Here is a 27014-nt window from a genome sequence, read left to right as displayed (position 1 = left end):
TCTTTTATCTTGATGTTGTAAATAAAATATTAAATAAGCTCCAAACTGAAGCACAATTATAGTTGTCATAGGCTGTAAACTACTAGTACTCCGGGTGCAGCCTGCAATGTAAAGAATGGTGGTTACCCTTCTGCGTGTCACCTGTAGAGCCCTACTATAACGGAGTGTCTCTGCTTCCCTTAAGTTTGGCAGCAGGAGGTGATAGGTTTATAAAAAGGCATAAAATGCTAGAAAGTATTAAAGCTCCTGAGTCCGCCCTCACCAGTACAATGATCGCCATCCGCTGGGGACAGGAGGAACTGCCCGGACTCCTCCCGACACTGCAGTGTGATATTCTTCTCCCTATATCCCGTCTGACAGGAGACGACCACAGAACTGTTCACTGAGATCTCTGTGAAGTTCTCCGGGAAATCCACCATATGCGTCCACGGAGAGGCTTTACGGCAAACACCTGGCAAGAGAAAGATGTGATCAGACGAGTGAGGAAGACGAGGCACAGAACACGGGAGGAAGGCATTTCTCTGTGACATGAATGTAGCAGCAGGAGCTCAAGGAGACAGATTCATTATGAAGTTCAATGGGAGCCGTGTACATCTGTATGAGCGCCTGCTAGTGGTGCTTGTATATATCTGTATGTAGTGAGCTACCCCTAGTGGTGGCTGTATATATCTGTGTGTAGTGAGCTCCCTCTAGTAGTGGCTGTATATATCTGTATGTAGTGAGCTCCCCCTAGTGGTGGCTGTATATACATGTATATAGTGAGCTCCCCCTAGTGGTGGCTATATATACATGTATGTAGTGAGCTCCCCTAGTGGTGGCTGTATATACATGTATGTATTGAGCTCCCACTAGTGGGGGCTGTATATACATGTATGTATTGAGCTCCCACTAGTGGGGGCTGTATATATATGCATGTAGTGAGCTCCCCCTAGTGGTGGCTGTATATATATGTATGCAGTGAGCTCCCCCTAGTGGTGGCTATATATACACAAGTGTATGTAGTGAGCTCCCCCTAGTGGTGGCTATATATACACAAGTGTATGTATTGAGCTCCACCTAGTGGTGGCTATATATACAAACAAGTGTATGAAGTGAGCTCCCCCTAGTCATAGATAGATAAGCTACAGAGCTTCCCGTAGTCGTGGCTGTATATATCGGTATGTAGTGAGCTCCCCCTAGTGGTGGCTGTATATATCTGTATGTAGTGAGCTCCCCCTAGTAGTGGCTGTATATATCTGTATGTAGTGAGCTCCCCCTAGTGGTGGCTGTATATATCTGTATGTAGTGAGCTCCCCCTAGTGGTGGCTGTATATATCTGTCTGTAGTGAGCTCCCCCTAGTGGTGGCTGTATACATATCTGTATGTAGTGAGCTCCCCCTAGTCGTGGCTGTATATATCTGTATGTAGTGAGCTCCACCTAGTTGTGGCTGTATATAACTGTATGTAGTGAGCTCCCCCTATGAGGGTTAAAATTCTAAGTGCAACACCAATCCGGCCCACCCCACTTGCCCCGTTGCCGGCCGTAAGAAGATACACCACACACAGGAGTCTGGTCTAGCTCCTCACACGGGAGAAAAAACTGCGCAGTTTATTACAGATTACATGAGATCTTATACCCTCTGCCCTCTCACCACTAGGGGGTGATGGGCTCATAACCATATATGGGCAGTCCGGATTTGCGGACTGAGACAGTGAAAATTATGTACATGGTTGAACATCTTGATATGGGCTTCTGGGAAAACAGCCAAGTACATGCGTCCTTGCGTCTGGTTCGGTGGTTTTCTCTGAATTTCTAGGACATCTCTTGCAAAGCCTTGGCATATCTGATGTAAGGCAACGTTTAAGTTTTTCTCATTTGGAATTGAATAAAACTTGCATATAGGTATAAAAGCATAAAAAACACATATGGCAATATATATATATATACCCTCACACCCCTAGTGGTGGCTGTATATATCTGTATGTAGTGAGCTCCACCTAGTGGTGGCTGTATATAACTGTATGCAGTAAGCTCCCCCTAGTGGTGGCTGTACATATCCCTATGTAGTGAACTCCCCCTAGTGGTGGCTGTATATATCTCTATGTAGTGAGCTCCCCCTAGTGGTGGCTGTTTATATCTGTATGTCGTGAGCTTGCCCTAGTGGTGGCTGTATATATCTTGTAGCAAGTTGGGGTACATTTGCCTGCGGATCGCCGACCTCTTGCACATGAAAATGACTCACCACATGTGTAGAAACCTCTCAGGAGTCCGTATGCACCCCACTTGGCTGTGAGTCCAGGGTTGTCGCCCCTGTCGGAATCTGGCCTCTGCTGCACTGGTCCTCTCTCCCTGCTTCCTGCACAGCTGCCTCTTTTGTAAACAATTCTTGCTACAACTAGGGTATTAACCCTCTCTTTCCCTCTTGCCGGTATTAGAATGCCTGACTAGCTAACTCTGCAGGTCAGTCAGTGTAATGCACGGCTACAATCTATATACAGTGAGCTCCCCCTAGTGGTGGCTGTATATATCTGCGTGCAGGAAGCTCCCCCTAGTGGTGGCTGTATATATCTGTATGTAGTGAGCTCCACCTAGTGGTGGCTGTATTTAACTGTATGTAGTGAGCTCCCCCTAGTGGTGGCTGTATATATCTGTATGTAGTGAGCTCCACCTAGTGGTGGCTGTATATAACTGTATGTAGTAAGCTCCCCCTAGTGGTGGCTGTATATATCTGTAGGTAGTGATCTCCCCCTAGTGGTGGCTGTATATATCTGTAGGTAGTGAACTCCCCCTAGTGGTGGCTGTAAATATCTGTAGGTAGTGAACTCCCCCTAGTGGTGGCTGTATATATCTGCAGGTAGTGAACTCCCCCTAGTGGTGGCTGTATATATCTGTAGGTAGTGAACTCCCCCTAGTGGTGGCTGTATATATCTGTATGTAGAGAGTTCCCTCTAGTGGTGGCTGTATATATCTGTATGTAGTGAGCTCCCGCTAGTAGTGGCTGTGTATATTTGTATGTAGTGAGCTCCCCCTAGTGGTGGCTATATATATCTGTATGTAGTGAGCTCTCCCTAGTGGTGGCTGTATACATATCTATATGTAGTGAGTTCTCCCTAGTGGTGGCTGTATATATCTGTATGTAGGGAGCTCCCCCTAGTGGTGGCTTTATATATCTGTATGTAGTGAGCTCCCCCTAGTGGTGGCTGTATATATCTGTATGTAGTGAGCTCCCCCTAGTGGTGGCTGTATATATCTGTATGTAGTGGGCTCCCCCTAGTGGTGGCTGTATATATCTGTATGTAGTGAACTCCGCCTAGTGGTGGCTGTATATATGTGTATGTAGTGAGCTCCTCCTAGTGGTGGCTGTATATATCTGTAGGTAGTGAGCTCCCCCTAGTGGTGGCTGTATATATCTGTAGGTAGTGAGCTCCCTCTAGTGGTGGCTGTATATATCTGTATGTAGTGAGCTCCCCCTAGTGGTGGCTGTATATATCTGTATGTCGTGAGCTAGCCCTAGTGGTGGCTGTATTTATCTTGTAGCAAGTTGGGGTACATTTGCCTGCGGATCGCCGACCTCTTGCACATGAAAATGACTCACCACATGTGTAGAAACCTTTCAGGAGTCCGTATGCACCCCACTTGGCTGTGAGTCCAGGGTTGTCGCCCCTGTCGGAATCTGGCCTCTGCTAGGCCTGGTCCTACTGGTCCTCTCTCCCTGCTTCCTGCACAGCTGCCTCTTTTGTAACCAACCCCTGCTACAGCTAGGGTATTAACCCTCTCTTTCCCTCTTGCAGGTATTAGAATGCCTGACTAGCTAACTCTGCAGGTCAGTCAGTGTAATGCACGGCTACAATCTATATACAGTGAGCTCCCCCTAGTTGTGGCTGTATATATATATGTGTGCAGGAAGCTCCCCCTAGTGGTGGCTGTATATATCTATATGCAGGGAGCTCCTCCTAGTGGTGGCTGTATATATATATATCTGTATGTAGTGAGCTCCCCCTAGTGGTGGCTGTATATATCTGTATGGATAATATACGGAAAACATACATAGTAACATAGTTTGTAAGGCCGAATGAAGACGATGTCCATCTAGTCCAGCCTGTTTATCCTCCTGTGTTGTTGATCCAGAGGAAGGCAAAAACCCCAGGAGGCAGGAGCCAATTTGCCCTTTTGGGGAAAAATTCTTTCCTGACTCCCTAATGGCAATCAGACTGTTCCCTGGATCAACCCCTAATAGTTTCTACCTGCCTGTATACCCGGATTAACAATTAACCTAAGATTTATATCCTGTAATATCCTTCCGCTCCAGAAAGACATCTAGTCCCTCTTAACCCCTTAGTGACGGCCCCATCGGGAAACTACATCCTGCCTGAGTGGGCTTTAATCCTAGAGGACGTACATTTATGCATCCTCTTCAGATTAAAGCCGCTCAGGCTCTGGACGTAACAGCTCCATGCTGTCGGTGCCCGCAGGTAGCCGACAGCATGGAGCTTTCATCCCGGGCTGCAGGCAGTCCCCCCCCCCCCCCCCCCCCCGGCATTGCGATTGGCGCTATCTAATGGATAGCGCCGATCGCAATAAAGTAAAAAAAAAGTTTAAAAAGTTTAAGATTCAGCTGCCCCGATGGATCGGATTCATCAGGGCAGCTGAAAGTACTTACCCGGCTTCCCCAAAGTCTCCCGCGGTGAAAGGGTCTTCCGGGACCCGGCGCGGCTCTTCTGCGCATGCGTGCCAGACGAGTGACGTCACGCGCATGCGCAGAAGGCCGGGAACCCGGGCAAATTTTAAATTTCCTGGCTCCTGAAGTTAGCCGGGAACCAGGAGATGTCCCCGGGGACCGCGGCGAGCCGGGACCTGAGTCCCCTTCTGCTCATGCGCGCCCGATGTCAATCATCGGGCGCGTGCACAGGGAGGCTCAGGACCAGGGAAATTTAAAATCGCTCTGCTCCTGGCTGCCATGTGTAGCCAGGAGCAGAGGGATGTCACCCAGGATGTGATCACTGATGTCCAATAGATAACAGTCATCATTTAAAGTGTAAAAAAGTTTTTAAAAAGTAAAAAAAAAAAAAGTTAGAAAAAGTAAAAAAAAAAGTTTAAAATGCTTACATTTCATCTCACCTCACAGATCATATCTGTGAGGGAGGATGGAATTACGTACTTAAGGCCCCCGGATTTATCTGCAGACCTTACCACAGCTTCTGCGTACGCGGCCGTCGCCAAAGCGGCAGACGCATGCGCAAAAGTCGTGGATTGCCAGGATATTTTAAAATCTCCCTGCTCTTGGCTACAAAACTTAGCTAAGAGCCTGGAGATTTCACGGGGGGGCCGCGGTGAGTGGTTCCTGGTCACGTGTTCGCCGTTATCCAATAATTGCGATCACGTAAAAGTTAAAAAAAGTTGGTTTCATCTCCCCTCACCAATGCGATCGGTGAGAGGAGATGAAACTTTTTACCTGAGGCCTCCATATTTGAATCCTGACGAGTTCCTCCTCCGTGGACCTTCCCGACATTCTGCGCATGCGACCGCCGGCAAAATGCTGGACACTTGCGCAGGAGGCGGGGAGCCCAGGAAAGCTAAAGTCTCCTTGCTCCCAGCGACCAACGGCCGCCGAGAGCCTGGAGCAGTGACCTTGTTGAGCGATCGCCGGTCATGTGATAAAAAGGTAGCGATCTACCTTAGGCCGGTCTCACATGACCGGATAGGAATTACGGATTCCATAGAGGAGAGCCCGGCCACAGCGGAAGAAGTGGGATGGGTTTGCCGTCCCGTGTGGACGAGATTTCTGAGAAATCTCATCCACATGGCTGGCTAAGCTCAGGATTAGCGGCCACAGGCGGATTTGCCGCAGAGAAATTTCGAACGGGATTTCCGCGCCAAATCCGCCCAGTGTGAACCCAGCCTTACACCCCATCCTTAGCACTGAGGTCAGAAATACCCCACAAAAAGCATGAGAGGAGGGGGGATACCAGGTTTTATTGCCCGATGTACCCATCCCAACCAGCCCTCTTAATTACCCCTGTCTTCGAAAAAAAAAACACAGTTCACATTAATACTTTTATGTAAGATTTGGGGGAATGCCAAAAAGGGCGTGGAGGGTGGTGGTGGGGGGGGGGGGGGGGGGGTAAGGGGGGATATTTAGGAAGCCAATTTTTTTTTCCCACACAAGTGAGCAATGAGGCCTGGAATTTATTCAGTTGTGCCCTGCCATCCAACTGGTGTTCCCTCCATTACAGGCCTTGCCATGTGTCCTGTAAGTAGATTAGGGCCACAATGGGTATGTTTCTGAACACGGGACAAACGGGGGTATCCATTTTGGGGTGAACGTCTTCATTTCTATATACACTGTACAAAAAAGACTGGTTTTAAAGTGACAGAATTGCCAAAAAAATGAACATCGCAATTTTTTCCTACTGCTTTGCTTAGATTCATTCAAATACTGTGGGGTCAAAATACACAGTACATGAATTTGTTAAGGGGTCTAGTTTTCAAAATGGGGTCATTTGTGGGGGTTCTTTATCGTTTTGGCCGCTCAATGGCTCTACAAGTGGGCAATGGGGCCTGGAATTTATTCAGTTCTACCCTGAAATCCAATGGGTGTTCCTACCATTATAGGGCTTGCCATGTGTCCTGTAAGTAGATTAGGGCCACAACGGGTATGTCTCTGAACACAGGACAAACAGGGGTATCCATTTTGGGGTGAAAGTCTTTATTCTTATGTACACTGTACAAAAAAAACTGTTTTTAAATTGATACAACTGCCAAAAAAATGAAAATCGTAATTTTTTTCCTACTGCTTTGCTTAGATTTATTCAAAAATTGCATGGTAAAAATACACAGTACACCCCTAGATAAATTCGTTAAGGGGTCTAGTTTTCAAAATGGGGTCATTTGTTGGGGTTCTCTGTCGTTTTGGCTGCTCAAGGGCTCTACAAGTGGGCAATGGGGCCTAAATCACCTTCATGCTAAATTTCTGTTCTGAAAGCCACCGACAACTCCTTACATTTTGGGCCCCGTTGTGCATCCAGGCATAAGATTAGGGAAACAATGGGCATATTTCTGAAGACAGGAGAAATGGGGGGATCCATTTTGGGGTGTAAGTCTTCATTCATGTGTGTGCTGTACAAAAAATTCTGTTTTTAAAATGACAGAATTGCCAAAAAACGAAACTCATAATTTTTTTCCTTTTGCTCTGCTTGAATTCATTCAAAAACTGTGGGGTCAAAATTCGCAGCACACCCCTAGATAAATTCGGTAAGGAGTCTAGTTTTCAAAATGGGGTCATTTGTGGGGGTTTTCTTTGGTTTTGGACGCTCAAGGGCTTTACAAGTGGGCAATGGGACATAAAAGGCCTTCAAGCTAAATTTCTGTTCGGAAAGCTACCGACTAGGAAATCATGAGCTTCTCATATATGCCAGTTGTAGCATTGAAGCAACGATAATCATTCTTTAGGCAGCACAGCCATCCTGATGAATCAGCCACAAGAACCGCGTTGACGGGTGGCTTCCCTGCTAACCTAAACAGATAAAGGGATTTTACCCGCCTAACTTACAGCATGATGCCAATGAGACACTGTGCCCGTCCGTTACCACTGCCAGTCTGCTGCCTCTTGTATCCAGCTGGCAGACATATTACATCTGAATGCAGGACTGGACTATCTGATGACAATGGCTGCCGTACTGTCTGCATCAGTAAATAATACTGGACATTATGTCCATAAAACATACAGCAGTGAATGTGTCTGATGATAACATGAAGGGATCTGATGCTCCCCTGATCACAGTGAGACCATAATGTAATTCAGACACCCTTCAGCTAAACAGCACTGTCCTGCGTGCCTGCAGCGACGCCAAACGTATATAAAAGGACATGCTGATAGTCAGTAGGCATTCATGCACTAGGAGAAGCTAAATAGATCGCCTCCCACTAGAGATGAGCGAGCACCGAAATGCTCGGGTGCTCGGTACTCGAGTCAAACTTTTTGCAATGCTCGAGAGCTCATTTTAAGTAATTAACCCCATTGAAGTCAACGGGCGACTCAAGCATTTGTGTATGGGACCAATGCTCCGCATAGGTCATGGCTTGTGAAACACCAGAAAACATCCGAAAGTCATGGAAACACCACAGAAATGGATAGGAAAGGGCAGGGGCAGCATGCATGGCTGCATCTCAGGCTCCCAGGTCTCACTATTAAGCAAAAATGGGGGCAAGAGCCTGGCGGTCACCCCCCTAACAATTTACTTCGGACAAACCCTCATTAGCATGGCACACGCACTGGCACATCATAGCTAAGCACCACACTACCTGCAACCAAAAACGATCACTGCCTGCGGGTCACACCGCTGCCTCTTCTCCTGGGTTACATGCTGGCATTGCTGTCCAACCCCCCCTCCCCCTCCGCACGACCCTGCGTCCACAGCACACGCAAAACTTTCCCTGCACAGCTTTCAGCTGCCCTCATGCCACACACTCGCTTCACAGCCACACCACCCTGATGTCGATTTATAAATGCATCTGCGATGAGGAGGAACCGCAGGCACACACTTTGAAAGTGTGGGCGATAGCCCACAATGCTGTTGAGAATTGATGATAAATTGACGTACAATCATCATTCCAATCCCGTGCCACCTTCGTCACAAAATTGTCAGGAGCCGCAAACGTGGGCATAAAGGCGACTCAGGTGCAGCACTTCTACACATCTCCACAATGCAGCAGTGCATACTAACACCAAAGATTGGTTTGAAGCAGGAGATGTCACAAAAGTAACCACCACAGGTATATAGTGACCCTGTGAAAGTCTCATGAAATCACTAACGCTTCCTGTGAACGCTCCAATCCAGTATCTTGGATAACTGTGGTAACTTGTAGCATGAGAGATAATACATGCCGACCAACGCTGATCCCTAAACCCCGAGGAGGAGGAGGTGACATAATAAGCCAGAGAAACCATGACCGAGGTAGGACTCGCAATACTCTGTGTGGGAAGCACGTGAGTGGGCCAGGGTCAGGCTCGGCCCCAGCCTCCACCTTGTGTGACCCAAGGTACTGTGAGTTACATAGCAATGGGAAACCCATGTGTCCCCATACACTTCATTCTGTGTAGGTGTCAGATAGCTGAACACCGCAATGGGAAAGCCTTCTGCACCCAACCCAAGTCATTCAGTGTATTTGTGGAAGATAGCTAAAACACTGCAATGGCAAATCTTTGTGCACCCACAGCATAGGCAAGCCCATGAAACCCAAAGACAGTATTAAACATGAAGCAATTACAGTGCCCAAACATGGCAGAGTTTCTCCCCGCCCAGGACCTCGGCCTCTGCACATAACCTCAGCAATCGTGGGCATAAAGTAGACTCGGATGCTAGTACAGCTGTGAATGTCTCATTAAATCAGTTACAGTTGCTTTCATCGCTCCAAAGACTGGATGAACCCCAAAAAAGTTTCACAGGCCAAACCTGGCACAGTTGCATCCCCCCTTCCCCCTTGACTTCGGCCTCTGCTCACACTCTTAGCAATCGTGGGCATAAAGCAGTCTTGGATGCTAGTACAGCTGTGAACGTCTCCTTAATTCAGTTACGCTTCGTTTGATTGGTCTAAACCAGTGTCTCAGATAACTGTGGTAACATGAGAGCAAATACATGTCGACCAGCGCTGATCCCCAGACCCCAAGCAGGAGGAGGAGGTGGCACTCTGCACCCTACCCAAGTCATTCAGTGTATTTATGCCAGATAGCTAAAACACCACAATGGGAAATCTTTGTGCACCCACAGCCTAGGCGACCCCATGAAACTCAAAGAAAGTATTACACATGAAGAAATCAGAGTGCCCAAACATGGCAGAGTTTCACCCCGCCCAGGACCTCGGCCCACAAGGATCTCTCCCATGATCTTTTTATACCCAGGACTGCGACTGTAACAAGAGGGCATCTGCTACGTCTAGAAGAAAGCAGGTTTCATCACCAACATAGAAAGGGGTTCTTTACTGTAAGAGCAGTGAGACTGTGGAACTCTCTGCCTGAGGATATGGTGATGGCAAAATCCATAGAGGAGTTTATGAGGGCCTAGATGTCTTTCTGGAGCGGAAGGATATTACAGGATATAAATCTTAGATTAATTGTTAATCCGGGTATACAGGCAGGTGGGAACTATTAGGGGTTGATCCAGGGATTAGTCTGATTGCCATTAGGGAGTCAGGAAGGAATTTTTCCCCCAAAAGGGCTAATTGGCTCCTGCCCCTTGGGGTTTTTGCCTTCCTCTGGATCAACAACATAGGAGGATGAGCGAGCTGGACTGGATGGACATTGTATTCATTCGGCCTTACAAACTATGTTACTATGTTACATACTATTTTTTAGTAGCAAGTGTACAGGCGAACCCCTCAAACCTTTCAGTAGCAAGTGTATAGGCGGATCCCAGTAACATTTCTGTAGCAAGAGTATAGGTGGACCCCAGTAACATTTATGTAGCAAGAGTATAGGTGGACCCCAGTAACATTTATGTAGCAAGAGTATAGGTGGACCCCAGTAACATTTCTGTATTAAGAGTATAGGCGAATCCCTCAAACCTTTCAGTAGCAAGTGTATAGGAGGACCCCTGTAACATTTATGTAGCAAGAGTGTAGGCGAACTTCTGAAACATTGGTGTACCAAGCGTATAGGCGAACACCTGAAAAAAATTGGTTACCAAGAGTGTAGGCGAAGGCTGGAAAAATTAGTTAGATAACAGTATAGGCAAGGGCCTGAAAAATTGCTCAACAGCGAGGGCAGGTGAAACCCATAAACATTTTTTAAAGATACAGCTCGCTGTTGGTTTTAGTTAAAGTATAAAAACTTTTGAAACTGTAAAAATTGTAAAAACTTTTAAACAGAGCCTTTAGGGCTGCAGAAAAATTGGCAGTTTAACGTGATGACATGCTGTTTTAGAAGGAGGAGTAATAATATCCGAGAGGGATTGACGAGGCTAATTCCTCCTTTTTTGTGGTGATAGAGGATGCATTTTTCTCCTGTTGCAGCGAAAAGAATCATTAGGTTCCGCTTCTTTCCGCCGGTGGAGAAGTCTGTCGAAATCCAGCCTTTGTTCATCCTTATGAGTGTAAGCATGTCGGCGCTGGCAGTTGACCGGCAGGTATGCTTATCCGTGATGATTCCCCCAGCTGCACTAAACACCCTCTCTGACAAGACGCTAGCGGCAGGGCAGGCCAGCACCTCCAGGGTGTACAGCGCAAGTTTGTGCCACTTTGACACCCAATAGTTGTATGGAGCAGAGGCATCACGGAGGACAGTGGTGCGATCGGCTACGTGCTCCCTCCCCATCTTTTTACAGTGCTCCCTCCAAATCAGCCTTGACTGGGGAGTGGTGACACAATCTTGCTGGCGAGCCATAAAACTGGCAAAGGCCTTGGAGAGTGTTCCCCTGCCTGCGCTGGACATACCTGATTCTCGCGCCTCCCCTGCTATTTGGCGCTCGGAACTGCATCTCCTACCGCTAGCGCTGTTAGATGGGAAGTTTACCATCAGTTTGTCCACCAGGGCCCGCTGGTATTGCATCACTCTTGTACTCCTTTCCTCTTCGGGAATGAGACACCGAATTACACCCAGTAATCGTGTTGGCCAGAATGCATCTAACGCAGGGGTCACGGGAAAGGCAGCCTAACATGAAGTCAGCCATGTGTGCCATCATCCCAGTACGCAACACATCGTTGTCCTCACTAGGAGGATGACTTTCAGGATCCTCCTCCTCTTCAGCCTATACACGCTGAACAGATGAGAGGCAAGCAGCATGGATACTCTCTGCAGTGTGGCCAGCAGTCTCTTCCCCCTCCTCCTCTTCCTCCTCCCCCTCTTCCTACTCCTCCTCCTCCAAAACACGCTGAGATAAAGACATGAGGGTAGTCTGGCTATCAAGCGACATACTGTCATCCCCCGTCTCCTGTTCCAACCGCAAAGCGTCATACTTTATGGTTAGCAGTGAACTTCTCAGCAGGCAAAGCAGTGAGATGATAACGCTAATAATGGCCGCATCGTCACTCACCATTTGGGTAGACTTCTCAAAGGAGGACCTGACAGATATCTGCCATCCATGCCCACTCCTCAGTAAAGAATTGTGGTGGCTGACTACCACTCCGCGGCCCATGTTGCAGCTGGATTTCCACTATTGCTATATGCTGCTCGCACAGCCTGGCCAACATGTGCAGCATAGAATTCCAGTGTGTGGGCACATCCCACAGCAGTCGTGCTCTGGCAGCTGAAACCGATGTTGCAGGGTCATCAGGGTGGCAGCGTCCGTGGTGGACTTGCGGATATGTGCGCAGACGGGGTGCACCTTGCCGAGAAGGTCAGACAAGTGGAGGTAGCTTTTTCAGAAACCGCTGAACCACCAGATTGAAGAAGTGGGCCAGGCATGGCACGTGTGTGAGGCTGCCGAGCTGCAGAGCCACCACCAGGTTACGGCCGTTGTCACACACGACCATGCCCGGTTTGAGGCTCAGCGGCGAAAGCCAGAGGTCGATCTGCTCTGTCATACCCTGCAACAGCTCGGGGGCCATGTGCCTCTTGTCACCTAAGCTGATCAGTTTCAGCATGGCCTGCTGACGCTTGCCTATTGCTGTGCTGCCGCGCCATGCACTACCGACTGCTGGCGACATGCTCACACTTCTTATTTCAGAGGTGGAGGTGGCGGAGGAGGAGGGGGGATTGGAGGAGGTGGCATAAAACGTCGCAGATACCAGCACCGAGGTAGGACCCGCTATTCTGGGTGTGGGTAGGACGTGAGCGGTCCCAGGCTCTGACTCGGTCCCAGCCTCTGCCAAGTTCACACAATGTGCTTTCAGGGAGATATAGTGTCCCTGCCCGCCAGTACTTGTCCACGTGTCCATGGTTAAGTGGACCTTCCCAGTAACCGCGTGAGGGCACGGTTTATGTTGCGGGAGACATGCTGCTGTAGGTTGGGGACGGCACAACTGGAAAAATAGTGGCGACTGGGGACCAAGAAGCGCGGGACCGCCGCCGCCATCATGTTTTTGAAAGCCTCCGTTTCCACAAGCCTGTACGGCAGCATCTCTAGGCTGATTAATTTGGCAATGTGCATCTTTAACGCTTGTGCATGTGGGTGGGTGGTGGCGTATTTCCGCTTTTGCTCCCACGCTTGTGTTAGCGACAGCTGAATGCTGCGCTGAGAGACATTGCTGGATGGAGTTGAGGACTGTGGAGGTGAGGGTGTGGGTGCAGGCCGGGAGGCGCTCGTGCCTGCGCCCTGGGAGGGGGTTTGGATCAGTGTGGCAGGTTGTGGCACAGGGGAAGAGGCAGTGGTATGACCCAGAGGCAGGGAATGGCCTTCATCCCACCTTGTGGGGTGCTTGGCCATCATATGCCTGCACATGTTGGTGGTGGTCAGGCTGGTAGTGGTGGCTCCCCGGCTGATCTTGGTGTGACACAGGTCGCACACTACAGTTTGTCGGTCGTCCGCGCTCTCACTAAAAAACATCCACACCTTTGAACACCTAGCCCTCTGCACGGACGCTTGCCGCGAGGGTGTGCTTTGGGAAACAGTTGGGGGACTCTTCGCTCTGGCCCTGCCTCTACCCTTGGCCACTCCACTGCCTCTTCCAACCTGTCCTGCTGCTGCACTTGCCTCCCCCTCTGAAGCCCTGTACTCAGTAGGCTTAGCAAGCCAGGTTGGGTCAGTCACCTTATCGTCCAACAGCTCTTCCTCCGAATCCTCTGTGTGCTCCTCCCTCGGACTTACTGCCCTTACTACTACATCACTGATGGACAACTGTGTCTCATCATCATCATCCACAAAAAGCTCTACAGACACTTGCCGGAAGTCCCCAGCCTCATCACCCAGACTCCTGGAACTTTCCAAAGGTTGGGCATCGGTCATGACAAACTCCTCAGGTGAGGAACCGATTTTTCCCACTCAGGGCAGGGACGTGAGAACAGCTCCTGGGAGTCTGTCTGCTCAGAATATGTCATTTTCATGGAGAGAGGAGGCTGGGAAGAAGGAGGAGCAGCCAGAGGATTTAGAGCTGCAGTACCTAGGCCGGGAGTAGCGGAATGTGTAGATCGATACATTGCTGGACGCATTTTCTGCCATCCATGACAGGACCTGCTCGCACTGCTCTGTTTGTAATAAAGGTCTACCACGCAGACCTGCAAATTGTGATATGGAGCTGGGGACCCCAGAAACTTGCCTCTCTCCTAATCCCGCAGCAGCCGGCTGTGACTCACCTGGACCAGGAACTCGGCCTGTGCCCACACCCTCACTTGGACTCCCGCGCCCACGTTTAGACCCTTACCCCTACTCCTCATCATGGCAGATGAAGGATAGAGCAGGGCCCAAAAAAATGACCCCACTGTACAGCACTGACAACTTTGGCTAATTCACTGCACACAGAGACTTGTAGATAGCGGAGGCTCTATGCTGTGACTAGGAAAAAGTAACCTGCTGTCTTGCGCTGATACCTAGGGGTAATTTACTGCTCACAGAGACTTGTAGATAAGAGAGGCTGTATGGAGTTGGAGAGGACTCTAAAGCCAGTGGATAGTGCTGGTGACTGCGGCGATCTCAACCCCACCAAGGAAAGGGTATTGTGAGATGCTCTGCACAGCGGCAGAGCTGAAATACTTTGCAGTGGCCCAGGAAATATTATAGTACTGTTTCGCGATGAAAACTCGGTCTAATGCACTGCAGACACAGAACGGTATAACTGAAATGCTTTGCAGTGGCCTAGGAAATATTAGAGTACCGTTTCACGGTGAGACCTTGGTCTAATGCACTGCAGACTGAGAATGGTATAACTGAAAGGCTCTGCACAGGCCTAGATGCCTGCCAGCCACAACTATAATGCACACAGTGAGGAGTAGCCCTAAGAAGGACTGTTGGTGTTCTTGTAGAGAGGATCCCAACTGTAAAAATTTCCCGATCTCAGCAGCTCTGTCCCTAAATTCTGCATAATGCACTGCAGACTGAGAATGCTATAGCTGTAATGCTCTGCAGAGGGATAGATGCTTTAAAAAAAAATACAATTGGTGCACTACTGCTCCCAGCTAGCCACAACAGCAATGCACAAGATGAGGAATAGCCCTAAGAAGGACCGCTGGGGTTCTTGAAGACAGGACCTACACAAACACTTTCCCTATATCAGCAGCAGCACTTTCCCTAACCTCTGCCAGCGTGCGTCTGAGGCGAGCCACGGGCGGGACCAGTTTAAGTACTCAGCAGTCACCTGATCGACCCAGCCACTCACTACTGTGGGGGGGGGGGGATGAGAGGGCTGGCATGTCACAGCAGGAAGTGGTAATGCCTTCCCTGCATGTTTATTGGCTAGAAAATGGTACTAAACATGCAGGGAAGGAAATGGAATTGACTCGAGTACCCTAATGCTCGGACGAGTGTGCTCGCTCATCTCTACCCCCCCACGGCTCACTAATATGTCTGGCTGACACTGATGGACATCCGGCCTGGGGATGTTGGGCCTCTGATGATATAACAAGGGGACCATTCTAATAATATCAGTCCCTGCAGTCATAGATAGTATTAGTAATAAGTCCCGCTATCAGTCTCACTGTGGGATGATGGCTTACAGCAGTGCGGCACGGCCACCCCCCACCCTGCAAACACTTATCATCCTCTCATACAGGGAAGCAAATCAGTAAAACGTTACTAATATCAATCCCTGGCTTTTCTTTTTGATCAGCCATATATATCTAATCTGCCATGAGGACATCATATACGTTTGATTATTTGTGTTGTCTCACATTATTACATTTTACTAAATTTAATAGATAAAAGATAAGTTTTAGTCTTTTTCACTGACCACCTGTATATCTATATGTAGTAATATAGATGAAGAGGTCCTGCAGCACCACTTTCAGTACGCAATCATGGGGGAAGAACTTCTGCACAGCCGATCAATAAGGGTGAACCAACCTTTATATATTGCAGTCCAAATAAATAAAGAAGATCCACAGCAGACCAGAGGATGAAGTAAAACAAAGTTCTTTTATTCCAAATCCATAAAACGTCGCTGCCTGTACCGTTTATGGATTTGGAATAAAAGAACTTTGTTTTACTTCATCCTCTGGTCTGCTGCGGATCTTCTTTATTTATTATATCTATATGTAGTGAGCTTCTTCTAGTGATACATGTATATAATTGTTTGAAATGAGCTCCCCCTAGTGGTAACTATATATATGTATGTTGTGAGCTCCCCCTAGTGGTAGCTGTATATATGTATGTTGTGAGCTCCCCCTAGTGGTGACTAAATATATGTATGTAGTGAGCTCCCCCTAGCGGGGGCTGTATATATGTGTATACAGTGAGCTACCCCTAGTGATGGCTATATATATCTGCATGTAGTGAGCTCCTCCTAGTGGTGGCTGTACATATATGTATGCAGTGATCTCCCCCTAGTGGTGGCTGCATATATCTGTATGTAGTGAGCTACCTCTAGTGGTGGCTGTATATATCTGTATGTAGTGAGCTCCTCCTAGTGGTGGCTGTACATATATGTATACAGTGAGCTTCCCCTAGTGTTGGCTGCATATATCTGTATGTAGTGAGCTACCTATAGTGGTGGCTGTATATATATATCTGCATGGATAATATACAGAATATTATACTGATGAACCAAGAAATTGCTAAATTTATCTATTGAAAATATACAAGAGCAGAACCCACCGACACAAGGGGTGTCGCCATCTGCTGGGGACAGGAGGAACTGCCCGGACTTCTCCCAACACTGCAGTGTGATATTCTTCTCCCTATATCCCTGCTGACAGGAGACGACCACAGAACTGTTCACTGAGATCTCCGTGAAGTTCTCCGGGAAATCCACCATATGCGTCCACGGAGAGGCTTTACGGCAAACACCTGGCAAGAGAAAGATGTAATCAGATGAGGGAGGAAGACGAGGCACAGAACACGGGAGGAAGGCATTTCTCTGTGACATGAATGTAGCAGCAGGAGCTCAAGGGGACAGATTCATTATAGAGTTCAATGGGAGCCGTGTACATCTGTATGAGCGCCTGCTAGTGGTGGCTGTATATATCTGTATGTAGTGAGACCCCCCTAGTGGTGGCTGTATATATCTGTATGTAGTGAGCTCCCCCTAGTGGTGGCTGTATATATCTGTGTGTATTGAGCTCCCCCTAGTAGTGGATGTATAAATCTGAATGTATTGAGCTCCCACTAGTGGTGGATGTATATAGCTGTATGTAGTGAGCTCCCCCTAGTGGTGGCTGTATATATCTGTGTATAGTGTGTTTCCCCTAGTGGTTGCTGTATATATCTATACGTAGTGAGCTCCCCATACTGGTGGCTATATATTTTTGTATGTAGTGTGCTCCCTAGTGGTGTTTGTATTAACTGTAAATATCTGTATGTAGTGAGCTCCTCCTAGTGGTGGCTGTATATACCTGCATGTAGTGAGCTCTCCCTTATGGTGTCTGTACATATCTGTATGTAGTAAGCTCCTCCTTGTGGTGTCTGTATATATCTGTATGTAGTAAGCTCCTCCTAGTGGTGTCTGTATATATCTGTATGTAGTGAGCTCCCCCTAGTGGTGGCTGTATATATCTGAATGTCGTGAGCCCTCCCTAGTGGTGACTGTATATATCTGTATGTAGTGAGCTCCCCCTAGTGGTAACTATATATATTTGCATGTAGTGAGCTCCCCCTACTGGTTGCTGTATATATCTGTATGTAGTGAGCTCCCTCTAGTGGTGGCTGTATATATCTGTATGCAGTGAGCCCCCCCTAGTGGTAGCTGTATATATCTGTATGTAGTGAGCTCCCCCTAGTGGTGGCTGTATATATTTGTATGTAGTGAGCTCCCCCAGTGGTGCTTGTATATATCTGTATGTAGTGAGCTCCCCCTAGTGGTGGGTGTATATATCTGTGTGTAGTGAGGTCCCCCTAGTGGTAGCTGTATACATCTGTATGTAGTGAGCTCCTGCTAGTGGTGACTATATGTATATCTGTATGCAGTGAGTTTCCCCTCGTGGTGCTTGTATATATCTGTATGTAGTGAGCTCCCCCTAGTGTTGGGTGTATATATCTGTGTGTAGTGAGGTCCCCCCAGTAGTAGCTGTATACATATGTATGTAGTGAGCTCCCTCTAGTGGTGGCTGTCTATATACATCTGTATGTAGTGAGCTCCTGCTAGTTCTGGCTGTATGCATATCTGTATGTAGTGAGCTCCCCTAGCGTCGGCTGTATAGTCTGTATATATCTGTATGTAATGAGCTCCCCCTAGTGGTGGCTGTATGCATATCTGTATGTAGTGAGTTTCCCCTAGTGGTGGCTGTATATTTCTGTATGTAGTGAGCTTCCCCCTAGTGTTGGCTGTATATATCTGTATGTAGTGAGCTCACCCAAGTCATGGCTGTATTTGCTGTAGATTTCTGTATGTAGTGAGCTCTCCCCCTTGTGGTAGCTGTATATATCTGTATGTAGTGTGACCCTCACAATGGTGGCTGTATGTATCTGTATGCAGTGAGCTCCCCCTAGTGGTGGCTGTATGTATATCTGTATGTAGTGAGCTCCCCCTACTGGTGGCTATATATATCTGTATGTAGCGAGCTCCCCTAGTGATGGCTGTATATACCTGTATGCAGTGTGCTCTCCCCCTTGTGGTGGCTGTATATATATGTTTGTAGTGAGCTCCCCCTACTGGTTGCTGTATATATCTGTGTGTAGTGAGCTCCCACTAGCGCAGTCTGAATATATCTCTATTTAGTGAGCTCCCCCTAGCGGTGGCTGTGTATATCTCTATGTAGTGAGCTCCCACTAGTGGGGACTGTATATATCTCTATGTAGTGAGCTCCCCCTAGTGGTGGCTGTATACATCTGTACGTAGTGAGCTAATCTTCCTAGTGGTGGATATATATATATATATATATATATATATATATATATATATATATATATATATATACTTGCTGATATACCCGGCTTCGCCCGAGTTAATTTGGTACTGGTGTTTATCTGGTGTTCACACGGAAAATCTTATGAAGTCGTGGTTACTTTAGAGATACCGGAAAAAACATATGTTCACCATTTTGCATAGTTCTCTGCGTTACGCAGGAAACACCACGTGGAGGCAACCATGCGACGTTTCCTTTATATAAAATGACATCAGGAAGTGAGAGAATTAGATTACGTACATAAAATTTGGACGCTAATTCTTTTGCCCATAGAATTGAATAATGGAGTTGGGACCCATTAGCTTTTCCTATTTATGACATAATCAATGCTCCGGCCAAATCTCACGTTTCTATGACCGTGGGAAGTGAGAGAATTAGATTCGGTACGTAAAATTTTGACGCTAATTCTTTTGTTCAAAAAGGTTTAACTTTTTTACATGTATAGCTGCCTGGACACTATTTCAATTGGCTTTTTTAATTACCTGTTAGCAGGGCTTAATTTTGGAGTAGGGCTTATATTTCAAGCATCCTCAAAAAGCCTGAAAAATCATTTTGCATCCTCAAAAATTCTGGATAATCATGCTATGTCTTATTTTCAGGGTATGTCTTATTTTCAGGGAAACAGGGTATCTGTGTGTAGGGAGCTCCCCCCTAGTAGTGCAGTATTTATCTTTATATAAGGAGCTCCCCCTAGTGGTGACTGTATATATTTGCATGGAATGAGATCTCTTGTGGCTGCTGTATTAATCTATATCCCATCATCTCCCCCTGGAGGTGGCTGTATATATCTGTATGTAGTGAGCTCCCCCTAGTGGTGGCTGTATATATCTGTATGTAGCGAGCTCCCATTAGTGCTTACAGTATTTATGTGTATACAGTAAGTTCCACCTTGTGGTGGCTGTATATATCTGTATGTAGTGAGCTCCCCCTAGTGGTGGCTGTATATACATGTATGTAGTGAGCTTCCCCTAGTGGTGGCTGTACATATCTGTATGTAGTGAGCTCCCCCTAGTGGTGGCTGTATATATCTGTATGTAGCGAGCTCCCATTAGTGCTTACAGTATTTATGTGTATACAGTAAGTTCCACCTTGTAGTGGCTGTAATAATCTATACACAGTGAGCTCCCCCTAGTAGTGGCTGTATATATCTGTGTGTAGTGAGCTCCTCCTAGTGGTGGCTGTACATATCTGTATGTAGTGAGCTCCTCCTAGTGGTGGCTGTATATATCTGTATGTAGTGAGCTCCCCCTAGTGGTGGCTGTACATATCTGTATGTAGTGAGCTCCCCCTAGTGGTGGCTGTATATATCTGTATGTAGCGAGCTCCCATTAGTACTTACAGTATTTATGTGTATACAGTAAGTTCCACCTTGTAGTGGCTGTAATAATCTATACACAGTGAGCTCCCCCTAGTAGTGGCTGTATATATCTGTGTGTAGTGAGCTCCCCTTAGTGGTGGCTGTATATATCTGCATACAGTGAGTTCCCTCTAGTGGGTACTATATATATTTGTATGCAGTGAGCTCCCCCTAGTGGTGTCTGCCTGAATTTTTTTTCGTATTTACCCCTTTTTTACTAAAAGTTGTCAGTTAAATAATATAGCTGCGCTCCACACATTGTGTAATTAGGGGGGTTTAGTTATACAATCACAGGTGTACATACCATAGAGACAGACTATGCTGCAGCTATGGGGCCCATGGAGTGATGAGGCATGGCGATGTTTGCTACTAACCCTATTTCTACTGGCTGGGTGGAGCCAATGCAGGACTACATTCTCCAGAGAGGGTTTGGATCACCTAGAAGGCCGTGAAATGGGTGGGGGAAGTTTATGTGCATGAATGCAGCCTGCAGTGTAAAGAATGGAGGTTTTCTTTCAGAGTGTTAATTGTAGATCTGCACTATGAGAATGTGGTAAAAAGGCTTAAAATACCAAAAAAATGACAAAGTTCTTGAGGCGCCCTCACCGACACAATAATCACTATGACTCCGCGGGGACAGGACGATCCCCCCGGACTTCTCTCTACACTGCAGCATGATATTCTTCTTCTTGTACCGCCCCTGGCAGGACACCTCCACCACGCTGGAAACCTCAAGCTCTGTGAATGTCGATGGGAAATCCACGATATCCGTCCATGGATTGGTCACCTGACAGGCACCTGGAGCAAAGGAAGAATGTACAGATGAGGTCAGCAGCATTGGAAGGAGGATCTGCCTGATCACTTTTACTGTTCACAGGGATCCGGTTGTTGATCTAATTCCCATATTACCAACAATCCTTTGCAGCTCAGACATCTCCTCCCTGTTAATAGATGGGGAGCTGCTGCACAGTAATCTCGGCTCTGTGATAGGGTTACATAGTGATCCCCGCCGCGCTCACCTGGCAGGACATCCACCGTCACCATGTGCATGTTGTCCCTCGCATTTCTCTCTATCCCGCAGTAATAGATTTCGTCATCGTAGTATCTCACGTCCTTTATTGTTACAGTGAAGCTTCGAGAGGACGGATTGTCCTTGATGATTAATCTTCCACTGGAGACTTCTGCACTGCCTTCTGTCTTTATCTGCACGTCACAATATTTGGAGCTCTCCCCTTTACACCAGTATTTAATGTAATCCTGAAATCCTTCATCATACACACAGCGCACAGTCAGGCGGCCCCCGACGCGGACTGACACTCTACTGGGGCCAGTCAGACACCAAATACCTATAATGCAACAGAACAAAGTCTTACTGTTCATCATAAGCCATATAATAGGTTATATCAAATGATAATAAGATAATTCTGCTGACCCCAACCACTAATGATAATAAGAAGACTCTGCTGATCTCACAACTTAGATAACGAGATAACTCTGTTGACCCCTTCTACTAGTGATAGTGAGGTGACTCTACTAACCCCACCCCCTTTAAAAATTAGGTGGCTATGCTAACCACACCCACTAGTAATAATAAGAAGACTCTGCTGACCGCACCGCCTACTGATAATGAGATGACTCTGCCGACTTCACTCACTAGTTGCTACGATCAGGTGGAGGTTTGTAGTCTTTTGTTGCAATCAGTGAGGGTCGATAGCGTGGTCAGAGAAAGCTCAGAGGTTAGTACTTGGGTAGTATTGGTTCTGGTACAATAGGATCAGTCAGGTAGCGTAGTCAGGGAGAAGCCAGAGGTCAGTACACAGAGGCAGCAAATGTAGTGAGAGGAGTTGGTAGTGGAGCTTGACTAAGGGGCTGAGACCACACTAATCTCACAAGGGAAGGAGGTAAAAGGCCAGGCTTAAATGTAGAGTCCAATTAAGGAACAGGGTGGAGCCAATCACACAAACAGGAACGGGGTAGGGAACAAGGACAGGATTCAGCAAAGGAGCTATCCAGAGTGCTTGAATAGCCCAGCAGGGAGAGGCACCGCCAGGAGTACAGGAGCTTCTGGGTCAGAGTCATGACAATAGTAATAAGGAGACGACTCTGCTGATCCCACCCACTAGTGATAATGATAGACAATTGCTGACCCCACCCGCTTTGATAATGAGATGACTCTGCTGACCCCACCCACTTTGATAATAAGATGACTCTGCTGACCCCACCCACTGACAATAATGCAATAAACCCGCTGACTAATGATAATGAGATTACTGACCTCACACTCTATATATGAGGTGACTCTGCTGACACCGCCCACTAATGATAATGAGGTGACTACTGACCTGCTCATTAATGATAATGAGGTGACTCCGCTGACTCCTCCCTTCCCTGTATCCATGAGATGATTCTTCCGAGCCCGCCCACAAGTGATAATGAAAGGAGTTATCTGACCCTAGAATAAGCTTGCAATGAACGTTGTTGGTGCCATTTCCTCATCATTTACTCTAATGAAGTAGTCTCACATCCCCCTAGTGGAAAGCTAATGGTTTGGCAGGAAATGCCATTCTATTGTGTGCCCTCTAGTGGCCAGTGCGAAAACTGCAAGATTTCTAAATAGTCTTCTAAAAAAATTCCCCCAAATTTGTGGATAATAACATGATGTAATAAGGTCCCATTTCCTGGTAATTTCCCCATAACAGCTGCTGAGATTTGTGGAGAATTCAACTAAAGGTAAGCTTAAAAATTCTCCTGTAATAGAACGCCATAAAAGGCCTGAGTGCGCATACTCCCAGCCTACAATGTGCGCATGTGTTATACACAGAATGGGCACCGCTATGGGTACCTCGTATGGCCCAGACATTCACCCAATGCATACGATATGTTTGAACCAACAAACAGGATTTATGTTTAGCCTGTTTTATATAGATTTGTCACTTGTGATCTCTCATCAGGATGGCTTGAGAATGGGCACTGCTGTGGGGTTCTATCCCGCCCCTGCACCCAGGTGAAGCGAGTCTGTAGGCACAGTAGATCTGAGTATCTGTATTTTGCACCTATCTTATAGCAGATATTCTAGTGTTGGGGATAAATGCAGAGGTTTTGGTTCAGTTGTACAGTTTCCATAGAGAAATTATATGAAAGTCAATTGCAGGTTGAGCAGAGAGCAGCCGCCTGACATCAAATGTACAAAGAGGAATATTCTGACTATTAAAGGGGTTTCCAGTCACAATTAACATTTTAGAATTAGAGTCAAAAGGGTTAACACAATAAAACAAATGGTACTTACTCTCTTCGGCCCCGGAGACCCAGCTCTACAGATGGGCGATTCTCCTGGTTTCTGTTGACAGCATATGTCAGGTGACTGCTGCCTGCCAATCAGAGGCCAGAGCATCACTTTGGCCAGCCATTCCTATGGCATTAGCGCTCACATCCCGGACACCATCATGCTAGGAGTTCCGATTAGTGTCCCTGTGGCCTCTGATTGGCAGGCAATGGCCACCTGACTTCCGCTGTCAAAAGAGACCATGAAATCAATGAGCTGCAGTGCTGAGGAGGGTAAGTACCTTTTCATTATTGTTTCATCATTGGCTCTCATGTTAAAAAGTTAATTTGTAACAACCACTTTAACCCTTTTTCAGTCCCCCCCCCCCCCTCCCCATTTTCCAGAATATGATAACTCGTATTTATCCATCGCCGTTGGAGGGCTTGTTGATTTTTGCGGGCCGTGGTATTTTTTGATGATGCTATGTAATGTGACATATAATGCACTGAAAAACGTATTAACATTTCTTTTTTTGTATATATTCTTTATTTTTGATTGTTAAAAAGAAATGGGGAGGGTTTACAGAAAGAAAAATCTGGGAAAAACAATGGGTGATCACAAATAAAAGAGTCAATCAGATATATAACAAACATGAAACAGTGACAGCTCTGTTGAAAGTTCAGAGAGTAATTGCCTATGAGAAGCGGAAGCCGGGTGGGGCCACAGCGATAGTGTATAAAGGACTAAAGCGTAGTTGAATAGAGACCTCGTTGGTCATGGAGTAGCAGTGGATTTCTGGCATGAGCTATGTATGAAGGAGAGCCAGATATTCCAGAGATTATCAAATCTCATTGGGTCCCCAACTCGTTTGGCCTTGACTCTCTCAAAGGAGCAGATCGAGTTCACCTCTTTGTACCATTCCGATATGGAGGGGGTGGTGCTGTCTCTCCAGTATCTAGGGATTAGAATCTTGGCCGCACTTATGAAAAATGGGAGAATGGGTTTCTGTTCAGATGTAAGACCTGGGGTATCTAGGTCTAGGAGAACAGACTCAGGGGTAAGAGAAATGTTGGATTTGACGATAGCGTTTAGTAGCTTCTGGATCTTTGCCCAGAAGAGTTGTAAAAGTGGGCATGAGAACCATATGTGGGAGTATGATGCGATGCCATCCGAGCATCTCCAGCATAGCGGAGAGTAATCAGGCTCTATTTTGTTTAGTAGAGCTGGAGTTTTGAACAATCTGGATACTATTTTATAATTAAGTTCTTGGAACCTAGTGAAGGAAGAAGCCGAATGGGATCTGAATAGGATGTCGTTTATCTCTTCAGTGGTAAAGATCGTGTTTAATTCAGATTCCCAACTAGCTATATAAGAGGGCTTTTGTTTATCTTGTGTTAAAGTCCTATAAATTTTAGAGATTGGACTCTTGGTGGGCTGGAGACTCCAAAATAATGTATGGAAAAGTAAGTTTTTATCAGTATCTATGATATCTGGGGAGTGCAGCACCACTGAACCTCTAATGATATTTAGATCTTCGGATCTAAGTGAAACATCCCCCAAGTGGCTCAAGAACTATATATCTTGGGGTACAGATTTGTCCCTGATAAGACCGCTACATTGCAGCGTCTTAAGGTGGGGATCGCTCATAATTTTTTGTTTGAGTGCTCTGAATTTGTTGGGTATTATTGCGGGCAGTGGGGTATAGCCGCTGATCTGTGGTATTAGTTTATATTTCTTATTTGATCTATGCCATAAACTTAGAATTAATCTAGTGTAAGGGTTTTGGATTTGCTTCAATTTTAATTTGTTGTAAGGGATGGGCTAGGGCGGACATTTCTGATCGTTATTTAGTAAGAGGAGCTCCAGTTCTACCCATAATTTGGGGCTTGTTTGGCGGGACAGGTCCACCATGCGGTTCAGGTGTGTTACCGTCCAATATAGTTCAAAATCTGGGAGCCCGATTCCACCGCGTTTTTTAGTTTGGATGAGTGTTGTGTGTTTGACCCCGTATTCCTTGCCCTGCCATATAAATTTTGCTCCCAGGCTTTTAAGTTTAGTGAAGAAAAGCCACGGGACCTCTATAGGAAGCATTTGTAATGTGTATAATATTCTAGGCAGGTAAATCATTTTAATTAGGTTCTTTCTGCCGAACCAAGAGATCGGCAGCGAGTTCCAGGAGTTGAGATCCTTCTCCATTCTCTCAAGAAGGGGTGTATAGTTTAGGTTGTACAGATCTGTTTCGCTCCGGGATATTCTTGCCCCTAGGTATGTTATTTGTTTACTTGTGTTTTTGAAAGGCTAAATTTTTGAGATCTCTAACCAGGAATCTTGTTTAATGTTTACATTTAGTAATTCTGATTTTGAGAGATTTAACTTAAAATTGGAAAGTTCCTGAACTCATGCAGAATTTCGGGGATTGCGGTTTTGGAATCTGTAAGGAAGAAAAGCATATTGTCTGTGTAGGAGGCCGATTTACGTTCCCTAGAACCACATTTCATACCTGTGATTTTATTGTTTTGTCTGATTCTTTCCAAGAAAGTTTCCATAGTTAGGATGAATAGTAGAGGGGAAAGAGGACAGCCCTGCCTGGTTCCATTATTAATTCGGACTGCCGGGGAGAACTCGGAGTTGATTTTGATTTTGGCCGAGGGGAAAGAGTACAAGACAAGGCCATGATCTTATCTATAAATGCCTCTGAAAAACCAAATTTTGCAAGAGACATTCGTAGGAATAACCAATCAACTCTATCAAAAGCCTTCTCGGAGTCTGTAGTGAGAAGGGCAAGTGAAGAGCTGTTGTGGTGTGCTATATGCATTGTGGTAAGTAGTTTTAGGGTGTTATTCTTTGCTTCTCTGTTTGGTACAAAGCCCACATGTTCAGGGTTAATCAGTTCGGGTAGGATCACCTTGATCGCCGGACGCATGCGCATGCGCAAATCGCGCGAAAAATCGCCCATCTGACTGAGGCCTAAGTCAGAATAAAACTCATGAAAATGTTTGAGATCTCTGATGTTTTGTGATGTATTGCGTCATTTTTATCCTTTATTTTAGAGATAAAGGCTTTCGCATTTTGTGTTTTAATTAGGGCTGCCAATTTTTTCCCGCACTCATCCGAAAAGGCGTGGTGTTTAGATCTTGCGAAGAAGAGGTATTTTTTGAATTTTTGATTCAGGATCTCTTTTAACTTGGTACGCAGGTTAAATAATTGTTTTTCGTATTGTGGTGAAACATTTTTCTTATTGCAGGTTTCTAAGTGTTCAATCTGTTCCGTGAGAAGTGTAATCTCCCTCTCCTTTTCCCTTTTTTTCCTTGCGCCCAGTTCAAGGAGGAGGCCTCTTATTACCACCTTGTGGGCTTCCCAGAGGGTCACGGGGTTGCATGATTCTATTGCGTTTTCTTCAAAGTAATGTTGTAAACTTTTTTGTATGTATTCAATGGCCTCTTTATGCTTTAGCAAACTATCATTTAATAGCCAATTGGACCCTGATCTCTTT

The 27014-nt window shown here is 46.4% G+C and overlaps 1 protein-coding gene across 1 annotated transcript in view; it reads right to left on the bottom strand.

The window, feature by feature from the left end:
- The window catches only part of LOC136627222 (uncharacterized), a 140340-nt gene that overhangs the window by 93380 nt on the left and 19946 nt on the right, over positions 1-27014 (bottom strand). The window contains exons 2-4 of the mRNA XM_066602152.1: positions 21279-21605; positions 20866-21057; positions 16657-16848 (exon numbers count right to left, since the gene is read on the bottom strand). Of these exons, the coding sequence (XP_066458249.1) occupies positions 16657-16848; positions 20866-21057; positions 21279-21605 (711 nt within the window). The remainder of the gene's footprint in view (positions 1-16656; positions 16849-20865; positions 21058-21278; positions 21606-27014) is intronic.

Source organism: Eleutherodactylus coqui, chromosome 5 (genome assembly GCF_035609145.1).
Source record: "Eleutherodactylus coqui strain aEleCoq1 chromosome 5, aEleCoq1.hap1, whole genome shotgun sequence".
Lineage (NCBI taxonomy): Eukaryota > Metazoa > Chordata > Amphibia > Anura > Eleutherodactylidae > Eleutherodactylus > Eleutherodactylus coqui.
Note: the sequence above shows the minus strand (reverse complement) of the source record. Positions and strands in the feature narration are given on the sequence as shown.